The sequence below is a fragment of the Corvus kubaryi genome, unplaced genomic scaffold (genome assembly GCF_017639235.1).
Source record: "Corvus kubaryi isolate FWS band 111438036 unplaced genomic scaffold, C.kubaryi_AGA036_p1.0 37334, whole genome shotgun sequence".
Classification (NCBI taxonomy): domain Eukaryota; kingdom Metazoa; phylum Chordata; class Aves; order Passeriformes; family Corvidae; genus Corvus; species Corvus kubaryi.
In genome coordinates this window covers 3,645,186-3,657,596 of record NW_024581108.1, presented here as the reverse complement: position 1 = coordinate 3,657,596, position 12,411 = coordinate 3,645,186, and the positions used below count along the sequence as shown (strand labels likewise).

Below are 12,411 nucleotides of genomic sequence, written 5' to 3'. Positions count from 1 at the left end.
CTGTGTAAAGAGGAAAAAAAGGGGAAAAGACATGAATACCAATCCTGACACCCCACAGGGGCTCCTCAGAGCAGTGGGCAGGCAATTTCAGCAGAATTGCCTCCTGCAACCCCTGCCCCATGTCTTTGGCAGTGAGCACTTACTTGCACACTCAGGATACGTAATCACGCCGTTCAGGCACTGCGCTCTGAATTTCTCCACCTGGGAAGCCTGCTGGTAGCCAGGCTTGCACTCAAAGACAACGGGATCCCCTGAGCGATAGTGAATGCTCGACTGGCTAGATGACTGCAACTGAATATTGTTTGTTTCCATAGCGTTCCTATCCAGGGTACAGCTCTCTGCAAAAAAACACTTCCATTACTTGCCTGTAGATCTCACACTAGACAACTGATGCTCTGTTGGCACCCCCTGAGTGCCTTGAGTGCTCTTTCCCAACTCAGGTGTGCTGGGCCATGACTTCTTGGCACTGCCCCTCCATGCCTGCAGCTGCCAGGAGGCTCTCACATCCTGGCTCCTCCCAGGTGCTCCCCCAGGAAAGGCAAAGCAGAAAAGTGCTGCTTCCCTTCAGCACTAAAAATGCAACAACAGAACAGCGAAGTTGAAGAGGGGATGACTTACTTCCCGGTATGCAGCGTGGGTAGTTCAATGTCCCCTCCACACACTGTACTCTGAGGCTGGGACTATTTCGCTGTTTCAGATATCCTGGTTTACACCGGAATTCAATATAGTCCCCTGATGTGGAATACAGCTTGGTTTTTGCAACCCATTTCAGCTCAATGTTGTTTATGTCCATATCTTCTTCTGATGCTGTACAAGCCACTTGAAAAAGCCAAGAGAAGAGTGTCAACACTTCATACAGACACACCACACGCACCTGTTTTGCCCCTAGGGCCTACAGAAGTTCTTCACATCAAAAAAATGCTTCCAAGTATTTGCTCTGACCCTCTATTACTTGCAACAGAAAAGACATTCGCATCCAAGCTAAATGGAAAAAAAAAGCCCTGGAGAAGCCTTATCACACTGACAGTCAGACAGGGCAAGAATGAAGTGCATGGTGGGGAAGACACCAGGCACCAATGAACTTCCCCATCTACTTTTTGAGATCCTTCCTTCCCTTCTGGCTCAGTACTTCTCTAAATTTGTTTTCTCATCATGGAGGCACCCCTGGCTTTCCCCAGCATTGCCACTCATGCAGAGCCATATTCGTGGCTCACAGCCTGCTGGGCGGAGCCGTGTCCCCAGCTTGGGAGCACTCAGGAGCTCTACACAAGTAATGGAGATCCCCTCACAGAGGCCAGTTCAGCCAGCTCCCCTCCCCGTGGACCTGTTGGCAGCAGCAGGGACTACGCAAGCTGACTTTAAGAAGAAGCTCCTTTGGGACAAAAGGAGGACTCACTGCCATTCTGCCCTGCCAGCATTGTGGCCACAGCACAAGTGCTGCTGCACCAGTGCTGCCCTCAGGGTCTGAGAAGAAGACAAGAGGAGTGGTCAGAGCCTTTGGCCACCCAGCACATGCTTCAACCTACCTAGGCAAACTGGGGGGCTTGTCCACTGCCCATTATGACAGGTGATTGTTGCAGATCCTTCCAAGACATAGAAATCTGGACATTTGTATTCCAGAGTATCACCTTGTTGATATTCTTGCAAGGGGAAGACAAGAAGCTCTCCACTTTGAATAGTTGGAGGTGTGCCACATTTCCCACGTTGTCCTGAAAGAAATTTCCCAGTCAGAGAGGAAGTTTGACTGCAGAAGAGATCTGGTCAGAAATACCACCCACGCTATCGTTGGCACTACTCAGAACCAGAGGAAAGCAGAGAGAAAACCAAACAGCTGGCAGGAGCAAGTGTTTCTCATTTCTCCAATGTTCAGGCTCACAACTGCCAGCTCACACCATTTGAGCACAGTTTAAGTACTTGCAGCTGTCTGCAGGACTTCATCTTGTCCTGCAAAAGGTGTGGCATTTGGCCCTCTTGAGTGAAGCCACCCAGGTCACTCAGCTTGGAACAGAGACCTGAGAAAATGGCCTTGTCCTGAGTGTGCCAGATCCATTGCAGCTGTGCCCAGTGAAGGCACTGAGATGCTAAATGCCAATGAGGCAGCTTCCTGATGCTGTCACTGACAGGAGACTGGATGGAGAGAGAGAGGGGGAGAGAGAGAGAGAGAGAGAGAATATGAAATTACCTTTGCAAGTTGGCAGCTCTGTCCAGGTCCCATTCTGGCACACTACAGTGGAAGCCCCAGTCATCTTAAAATTTTGCCAGCACTGATACTTTGCACTCTCCCCAGGGATATACCTGGGCTTTTTAATACCATCAATTCTACCACCAGCAATTTCTGGAGGAGGTTCACATCTCACATCTGAAAAGAGACACCACTGCAGTCACCTTTGCAGTTGTTAAGATGTTTATACAACCATAAGTGAAAGGAATTGGCCATGTTACAATTTCTGTACAGATTTTCTGCCTCAGGTGGGTCACAGGAGTTCACCATGGGGAAAGCAATGAGGTGTGGCAGTGGCAGCAGCTGTCCGGAACTCTCAGGAGGCGGCAGGGTCAATAGGACTTTCTAGAAAAAGCCAGGTGTTTCTGTACTTATGCACAAGAACCACACCACCCTTGTCTCTCCCCAGGGAGTCCTGGCCTTCCTGGAAACCACAGAGGTAGCAGCCAAACTTGATTCCCTGCTGAAGTGCAGAGCTCTGGAGGGCTGGCAGTGCTGGAGGAGCTTGTCAGTCTGTGCTGCTCAGGGCTGGGTAGGCACAGTCAGCTCCAGTGTGCTCACCCTGCAGCCACAGATTGGGACAGGGGACTGGAGCCCAGCTCCTTGTCACAGGAACGACGTTTCCACTTCCATGGCCCTAGCAGATCTTACATGGTTTAGATCTGTGTCTCTGCTGGAGTCTGCATTGGTCAGAGTGGAGCACTGCAGAAGAAAATCTGCTTCTCTGCCCTACTCCTGCTTCCATTCAGCTTTGAACTAGAGAGAAGCCCTTACATGTCTGTGCACTGAAACTCACTGAAGTGGTGGAGAGTGGGGAAAATACCAACAGCATACAGGAGAATGACAAAGCAGCACATTTTAGGGCCTACTTCTTCAGGAATGTTTTTACTGCTGATAGAAATATTCCCAGTATTTCTAGAACCATCAAGTTAAAGTGCTGTGCAAGGAAGCAATAGCAAGTTCAAATTTGGGGTAGCCAAAGAAAACAGAAGCCAAAAAGGTGAAGTCTTTAGAGTATTTAGGTAGAGAAGCAGCTGCCTCCAGACTAACAGGCAAGGGGAAAGCACAGACTCCTACCTCTGCAAACTGGTGCTTGTGACCATTGACCATTTGAACAAGTAACATAATTTTCACCCGTCATCTGAAAATTGCTTTCACACTGGTAGTGCACTTTGGCCTCGGGCAGATACCTCTGCCTCGGAGCGCCTATAATGCGCGCATTGGGGATTTCAGGCGCGGCTCCACAGCTGGCATCTGGAAAGAGAGGATTGTGTAGTGAGCGATACAAGAATCACACAACACGGCATTCCAGAGCTCCTGGTGAGCAAAAGCACTTTGAGCACATAATTTTCTACAGACAGAAAAAGAATATATGGTTTATTCTGCAATGCCTCAGCACCCAGTATTATGTTTGCCTAAAAAAAGAGAAGTCACAGAGATCAGCCAGGTGTGCTGTACAGCATTGTGTGCTACCAGGCTGGCAGAGTGACATGATTTATTTACTATTTGAAGGTACCTGTCAGCAACTGACATGCTTAGTGATGTGAAAATAAGATCCATTACCCTACAGTTATCTCCTCCTTTGCAGCCAGCATGCATTCTTCCATAAAGTCTGCCTGCTTGATTTCAGCAGAGAGCCAGGATTCAGGTACCAGCCCACAGGAAGATGATTGCTTTGCTGATCTACTCTGCTTGTTGTTTCCCAGAAGCCAGAAAAATAGGTGTTGTAGCAGCCCATTCAAAGCAAGTCACCTGTTGGCTCTATTGGCCTGACTCACCTGCATGTCTGAGTTTAAATTATTTTAATTAACAACATGAAATACTAAGAAGAATCATTGATTACTTAGAAGTAGAACGTGTACCTTCACAGAAAGGTGGTGCTGTCCAGTTTCCTTTTCTGCAGATAATTTCAGGGGAACCAACAATCAGGAACCCTGAACCACACTCGTAGCGAATTGTTTCACCAGGCTCATAAAATTTCTTGTTTCTGCCTTCAAACTGAGCATTGGCAACTTTTGGAACATTTCCACATGGCATTTCTGAAAAGAAAACAGAAATCTGGTGCTTGTGCTACTGTGATACACATTGAAGAAGTGTACTTTTACCATCAAACAGGTGCTTTAGAGAGCTATTTCTAACATCAGCATAGTCATCCGCTGACAGTGGATTATATAATTTTATAATAAGTTAGTTAATAATTGTATAAAAGACAGCATGCAGAAAATTAAATAAGCCATGCCCCCAAATATACACAGACTTCAGTCATTGAAATATTTCAATTCTGTTTCTAAGCATGCCAGAAAGTTTTCCTAGACACTTTTGTCCCTTGCTACACTGAAGTAATTTCCATCCCTGAGGCACCATAGCAACTTTTAGTCACCAGTGGACTCTGTAGAAAAGAGATCCTTGGATCAGGAGTATATGCCCAGGACTCACCTGGCAGAGATATGAACTGAACAAAGACTGCAAGAATATGAAGGATTATTTAAAAACTAAGTTGCATTCGCAAAGTCAGTTTTGCATCCAATCAGGAGTGTTCTGAAGACATCCATGATGGAAAATAAGATTCCACAGCAAAATATGGAATGGAAAAATTTACTGATCAACCTCCAGTTTAAAGTTCTTTCAATTTCATTTCTAAATGCACTTCAAAAAAAGTAATTTTTGATATTACCCAAGCATGAAGGAGCTGCAGTCCATTTTCCCATAGAACAATTTATCTCTGTTGGTCCATCTAACATGTACCCAGAACGAGAAATATACTTAAATCTAGCACCAGGCAAATAAAATGTTTTCCCTTCTCTTTCAATTTTTAAGTTTGGATTTTCCAGCCTGGGAGCATCAGCACATTCTACAGCTTGTGGTGGCAAACATGGTCTTTCTAAAAAACACAGACAACATAGATAAACAATAATGCAAGACAATTAATATTGCAACTGTAACTAAGTAATAAATAATTTACAGAATACAGGATACTATTTAAGGCCCCCAGTAAAAACTGAGACTCTGTTATGCAGTATACTAAGCAAACAAATTAGTCCAGAGCTCTTGAGGGATTACCTGAAAATTGTATATGCCATCTCAGATAAGTCTGCGTAAATGAAAAGACTGCAGCTGTTTGCACTCTTTTTAGCAACTTATGTTCTACTGCTTTCCAGCAGTTACCTGTTCATGATAATCTTAGGTAAATAACAGCAGCCTCCTGCTCATGATGACTGCAAATGAGTAACATATGAATGTTACTCATGAATGTTACAATAAAATGATGGAAAGAAATTCGCCAGTACTGACCCACACAGTGAGGTGGTGATTGCCATTTCCCGTCTGTACAGGTTATCTCCCTTGTACCAATGAGCTGGAAACCATCGACACACGAAAAAGCTGCTTTACTCCCATTCCTGTAGTTTCTTCCTACTGTTGTCTGCTGAGCACCAGGCACCTGAGGTGGAGGTGGGCACACACTCTCCTCAGCTAAGGACACATATTCATGTTACAATAGAACAAAGAGCAGTTCATCAGAGATTACAACACAAGCAGCCAAAGCAACACACGTGCTAGATAATGCCAATAGCTATCTCAAGCTTTCATTAATACTATGATAATTTTGTTCTGCTTCAGAAACACCAGAGCTGCCTTCAGGTGCTCATATGCTTCTAGAGTCATGGAGAAGACAGTCACAGTCATCTACACCAAGCTAAGATGGAGTTTCTTGTAGACCCTCCTTTCCCTTTCACACAGCTGCACACTCTTTTGTGCTTTCCCTGTTCCTCTCTCTGTAATGAACTATTTTAGGAAAACTGAACCAACTTCTGGAGTTCTCGTTTTGTTTGTTCTTCAGACTAAGCTGATGGAGCTAAATGAGAAAGCTAAAAGAAAAGAAAGAAATAGGCTTAAATTTTTCCAGTCCAGGGATGAAGGGGTCTTTCTGCCAAAGGAAAGAAAAAGGGAGAGAATGGGGGAGATCTAGGACAGAGATCTGAGGAGACTTCCAGAGCTTGGTTTCTTGCTTCTAGTTGTTCCAGAAAACTAAGGTAGGGACAGTGATTGCCATACTTCTCCCACTTCCATGCATCATTTCCCACAAGTCTGGTATAACCAAAGCAGGGAATGAGGCAATGGTTGTTTTACAATCACGCTTTCTACAGACAGCATTCTGCTCTGCCATGCATTAAGGCAGCCCTGAAGACATTGACCTCTGCTGTGTGTTACATATGGGCATCATGGTCTAGGTCTATGCTTTTGCACTGGCCAACTCAGCTTTTTTGTCATAGTTTCACTAGGAAGCAATTGGAAAAATGGAGGAAAAAAATAGAATAGAAAAACTTTGAAGGTTTACAGGAAGTAAAGGAACTTTGACTGGAGCTTGAGCTATGTGCTCTCTGATTCGTATCAGGGTAAAGCCCTTTTGAAGAACTGAGCTTAAATTTGTCGTTGCATCTTTTCTGACATCAGAAGTGCCAGTGACAACCATTCCAATTGTCAGAGTAGAGAGCATTAAGTCTGCCTTACTAAAGTAGTACATCTCTAAACCTAGTTTAGAGTGCTAAACCTAGTGCTCAAATGATAGCCACAACTACCCTTTAGCATACAATCAAAGTAAGTATTTCTATTTCAGCCTAGTGATACAGCAATGCTAAGAAACCTTAATAATGAGCATTTATCATGCCTGTAGCAAAAGAAATGGTGCAAATGTAAAAACGCACCTGTACATGCAATCTCTGGAGTCCATCTGCCAGACACACAAGTTGCCTGTTTAATATTTTCATCAGTTAATGTACATGTATAATGTATAACTTTATGGAACCCAGTTTTCCTTCTTGACACGGGATACTGGCCAGAGTGCACCAGCTCAATGTCCTCTGGAATTACACACTGAGGGGATGCATCTGAAAAAAAATAAAAAGAGCTTGAAAAGTAGATTTAGATCTGATAATATGTACTGATGAAGATGTCATCAGTTGTACAGAAGTTCCATGTGGATATGAGGAAGAACTTTACTGGGTGGGTTCTTGAGCAGGGAGGGTGGATCAGATGACCCACTGTGGACCCTTCCAACCTTACTCATTCTCTGAGAAGGACTAATCTGCATAAAAATAGTTAGTGTGGGATAAGCCTAACATATTGTAGCTATTAATATTACTTTTAATTCCTTTTAATACTTGATTTTAACCACTGTGTAAGTGCCTATTTTGTTCGCTTTACAAAGCTGTAGGTGCAGAGTCTTTCCAGGATGAAAGACATGCTTCCATTTAAAAGGAGTAAATTAAAACCACTTAGTTTTGATGCATGAGACTATAGCATGTCTATACTTATAGACATCTATACATCTATACATCTACCTTACTGGGATGAAGTCCTTCAAATTTTGTATGCAACTATGTTACACTCACATCTGAAATATTATGGAAACAGATTACCAGCACAAATAGGTAAAGGCTTCCATTCTCCATTAAGACATTTTATTTTCATTTCCTCAGTATTGTCAGAGCCTGGTTTGCATCCACAAGTTACTTCATCCCCGTGTGAATACTGGGTCTGGTCTGCCTGATGTAGAACAACATTCGGGATAGAAGAAGGTGATTCACACGGCATTTTGTCTTCTGTTGAAAAGAGCAGAAGTATTCCACAATAATACAGGAATCACATATCAATAGCTGAAAAAACTCAAGTAAAAATAACTGTATTTGCATTTGATGAACCAAACCTACACCCACTAATTGTAGCAACTATATTTCAACACAGCTGGAGTACGTATATCTTTTAGTCAGTTTGGTAAATTGTTCTCCTGTCTTTTCCCCTCATTTTCCAACACCAGCATGATCCACAGGTAGTTTCAGCTGACAGTACTTTCCCAAGCTGTTGGTATATAAACCATAAAGAGTAAGGAAACCTTCAATTAATTCAGGTCACCTGAATCCCTGATTTTGATCAGTCAAAATTATAATTGATCATACACCTACACAATTGTAATGTGCCCTTTCAGTTAGAATTATTACAAGAACTGAAACCCATTGTGAGCTCTCTTAGAGTACTGCAGAGCTGTCACCTCTCTGTGAGAACTGCAGTTCCTGCTTTGGGCTGGCACTGTTGCAGTGGTAGTGACAGCACAAGTAATGGGCTTATCATGCAGTTTTATCTTACTATTTTATTACTTTGAACACAATGTTACATCTGCAAATACGTAACTTTAATTGAAAATATCTAGATGTAATAGCCTGCAGAGAATTACTGACTTCTCAGAAGTAAGAGTTGTGTAGATTACCAATGCAAGAGGGAGAAGGTGACCACTGTCCATCAACACATTCTATTTCCTTTGATCCAACCAACTTAAATTCGCCATTACATTCATATTGCTTTCTGTCCCCATGCTGATACTGTTCCACAGACCCATCAACAATACTTCCATTGGTAATTTCAGGGGGAGGTCCACAGCCTCTGACATTCCCTGAAATAAAGAGATAAGTCTATGCTCTGAACTCAGTACTTTCACCACAGTTACATGTTAAGTACAACATAAAACAAATTGAATGCATCATTTAAAGTGAAGAAAAATCAGTGGAATGGGTTAAGCAGGTCATTGATTTATGACTTTGTGTGTCTGGATTCTTGCTGGGCTGGAGATCACACACAGATATGTGTGACCCTGGCTTACTCTTGTCTCTCACTTCCATGCATTGTCAATGCCAGCTCTGAGAAAAGTGGGTGATAAAACCAACCCAGTTTTAAGAGAAAGAAAAGTGTTACAAGAATGGCAACTTCAGTATTCTTAAAAGAAAATCGACAACTCTGCAAGGAATAACCTATGTCCTAAAAATTACCTAGCAAGTGATTGAGATATATATATATATATATACACACACATACACACACACACACACTGTATATTAAAGGAATTCACTTTTGATGCAGTGAATGGAACTCCTATTAAGGGACCCTAAAATGTTCATGAGCTAAAGAGCCAAATATATGAAATAGACTTGCTTTTATATGCAAAAGAGAGTGAGCAAAAAGAAGGATGACAGAGTGAAAGTCACCAAGAAAGCTGACTGAGTGGGAAGAAAGGGAGGTCAGGAATATGAGGTCCCTTCATCCTCCCAAGCTTTGTGAAAGCCTATGCACCTCATGAGGGGGCTCAGCACCAGCACAAGAAACTCTTCTCACATGCCAGGAAGTTGTGCTCCAAGTGAAAAAGAATGCTAAGTATAGGGGTACGTATTTTTTCTTCTGCATGAATTTGTTCATCCTCCTATATAAGAATTTCACAGGAAAATCCTTCACTGTATTTCTTTTGTTTGGGCTCAGCTCTGTGTCATCTCCAAAACAGTTTTTTTTTCCTTTAATTTCATGTGATCAGAAAAAGAAGAGCACAGGGTGCAATATCTGATGGGTATCAATATCAGGCAATGGCAAAACTTAGCACATTTGGGATATAGTAAGAGAGGACACTACTTACTCAAATTACTCATTGTCATACTGCACATTATTTACGCAGTTTTGAACAATAAAAATTTTTCAAACATTAAAGTCAATACCCTGATTAATATATTTTGTGCAAGCCATTTACCAGCTCAGTCTGAGTTACTGCAGAAGAATTACCTTTACACAGTGGTGGTGGTGGAAACCACCCAAAGTGGTAGCATTGAGTAGAGGCAGGTCCCACCCTGATGTACTTTTTTGCACAGGTAAATTTCACAACAGCTCCACTGCGGTATTTATCTTCCTTGGGAGAGAAATCTCTATGGCGCTGTGGTGGCAGTGCACATTCTATTTCTGCAGAAAAAATATTTTAACATATAGTGTACAACCTACAGGAAGTATGAAATGCTACTGGTTAGAACAAAACCAAAGGAAGTCTTAAAGGAAAAAGGTTCACAGAGTGTATACAGAGAGTCACACTGATTAACAAACACAAAAATATTCACCACGACACTCGGGTGCTGGACTCCATTCTCCATTTTTGTCACACATTGTGGTATCAGTTGGCATGTTATTTGTAGTTTTATATCCCTCCAAACATGAATACTCAATTGTATCTTCAGGCATGAACACAGTTTTATTTGTGTGATGAATCAAAATGCCCTCTTGTGCTTTACATGATTCTGTAGAATAAAACAAAGTTAGTGCATTTAGTTATCCAGAAACACTGCCCTTTGGAAGCAACATCCCAGTAGGTATACTGGAAACATCAATAATTCTGCATTGCCATAATATTATTGTAGAATATGCAGCATATTCACATATTATCTATTGCATTAATCTTCCGAAATGTGTCTAGAAGTAATTAGCATAAATATTTCTTCCTTAGATTAAATTATTTCCTTTTGCTACATATTATTATCATTATCATCATTATTCTTAATTTTGGTGTCACAGCAAATGGTTTGTTCTGCTGTTCCCATGGTCAGTTGTGAGTGGGTCAGAAAAAAGCCACAAAATCCTATGTAAAGGCAGTCTAAAATAAAAGGACAAGATAAAGTAGCAGCTAAAGTTGGTCAATATTATGACCAATATTTAACAATGGAAGATTAAGACTCTCACTGTACTACACCTGTGTTCAAGAGAGGAAGGAATTTTGAAATAATGAATCCTATTTGTCTCTAGTTTGGTCACATTTAAATAAAGTTCTTGGCAGAATGCCTCAGTTCACTGATGTTGCTTCATAAATTGGGAGTAAATTTGGACAAATGTACATTTTATCAGGTAAGAACCACTGAAGAGGTCAGTGATTACCATTTAGTCAGTGCTAAAGAGATCCAAAAAGATCCTTTATGTTTTCTCTCTGTTTCTTGGAGCCTGAGAAAAGTTAATCTGTGGAGGATCAGCCCTCTGAGTCTCCCTCTGCCCAGTAAGAAACCTCTACAAATCAAGGTGACAAACCTCTGAGTCCATAGGACACCATGTCTGCACTGGTGGCAATGACAGGGAGCTCTGAAACCTTTAGATACTCACTGATGCACTTCGGAGGTGGAGTCCAGCCACTCTCTTGGCACTGTGCGTGTCCTGTATCTTGTCCTTCTGGAGTCACAAAGCCAGCACGACACCTATATGAGGCCTTCTCTTTCAAATGGAATGTTGTCCTGCCTGAGTTCCAAAAGCCATTCTCAAAAATGATAGTCTGGCATTTTTCTGAAAGAGACAATATTTCTTCCAAGTAAAGCACTGCTAAACTACGTGCATATAAATCACAGCAGAAGGATAACAATAGAAGCAGCAGCTGGATTTAGAAATTTTTTTTAATACATGGTCAATTGAATACATTGTTAATACATTAATTCTTAACATGTTGTTTAAATGGATGGAAGTCTTGGTTGGATGTTTCAGTCTCATATTCTGAGAGAACTTCTGTAGTATGTTAAATTCTTTGCTGCTAAATCATTCTGTGAAGGAGTCTTCATTTTCAGAAATTATCACTACAACAAATAGTTTTAGATAGAAACCTCACCAAAATACAAGCACACTCACTTTTACGGATACATCTCGGAGCGGGTTCCCAGCCATTCCTTGTGCACGTGACTTTTTCATGCTCAGCTTGGTAGTCATTGTAGCAACCATAACTGACTCTTTCACCTTCCTTGTAAAATTCGTACCAGTTGCGGCGTGGGAAATAACCATTTTCCAGCCCTCTGATGGAACATTTTTCTAAAGAAGGAAGGAAAGTACATTTAACCACAGAAATTTCTACAGCAAGAACTGAGGGAGATTAATCCTTAGGAAGGCAGTTACTAACAAACAGGCCTCCAAGCACCTTTCTGTAGCCTTGTATCGCAAAAAGACACTCATGTGCAAATTTGAATGAAAGCATGTTTTGTTTTGGTGCCTTGTGATTAATGGACCACAGGAACAGAAGTGGAAGTCACTACATAAAGTGATATGAGGTGGCCTAGTAACCAAAAATCTCTTACCTATTGTTCACAAGCAAGCTTGGCTCACTTCAGTGCTTTTTACATCAGTTTGGTCTGGTATGTCTCTAAAATGTTGATGTATGTCCAGAGTGAATTCCGGCATTTGCCTCCTGGAGATTTTATCATCTCTGTGGAAGTGTATCAGCCTCTCAAACCAGCTCTAGAGATTTCAGCAATAGCTAAGCATGCTGGCTCTAAGGCTTCCTGTCCCCAAGAGCCCAGACATAAGGCAGATGGCTGAAGGAATGTTATATTGTATTATCTGAGTGCCTGCTCCTTTCCTCCAGG

At 41.9% G+C, this 12,411-nt stretch overlaps 1 protein-coding gene across 3 annotated transcripts in view; it reads right to left on the bottom strand.

Moving 5' to 3' along the window:
• The window catches only part of CFH (complement factor H), a 33,879-nt gene that overhangs the window by 6,213 nt on the left and 15,255 nt on the right, over positions 1–12,411 (bottom strand). The window contains exons 9-23 of one of the 3 annotated variants that reach the window (XM_042029898.1): positions 11,684–11,860; positions 11,171–11,347; positions 10,144–10,320; positions 9,818–9,991; positions 8,484–8,666; positions 7,639–7,821; positions 6,925–7,107; positions 5,513–5,692; positions 4,896–5,102; positions 4,084–4,260; positions 3,299–3,475; positions 2,183–2,359; positions 1,527–1,709; positions 619–819; positions 144–338 (exon numbers count right to left, since the gene is read on the bottom strand). In XM_042029898.1, the coding sequence (XP_041885832.1) occupies positions 144–338; positions 619–819; positions 1,527–1,709; positions 2,183–2,359; positions 3,299–3,475; positions 4,084–4,260; positions 4,896–5,102; positions 5,513–5,692; positions 6,925–7,107; positions 7,639–7,821; positions 8,484–8,666; positions 9,818–9,991; positions 10,144–10,320; positions 11,171–11,347; positions 11,684–11,860 (2,751 nt within the window). The remainder of the gene's footprint in view (positions 1–143; positions 339–618; positions 820–1,526; positions 1,710–2,182; positions 2,360–3,298; positions 3,476–4,083; positions 4,261–4,895; positions 5,103–5,512; positions 5,693–6,924; positions 7,108–7,638; positions 7,822–8,483; positions 8,667–9,817; positions 9,992–10,143; positions 10,321–11,170; positions 11,348–11,683; positions 11,861–12,411) is intronic. The other 2 variants (XM_042029900.1, XM_042029901.1) reach the window with 2 other exon arrangements.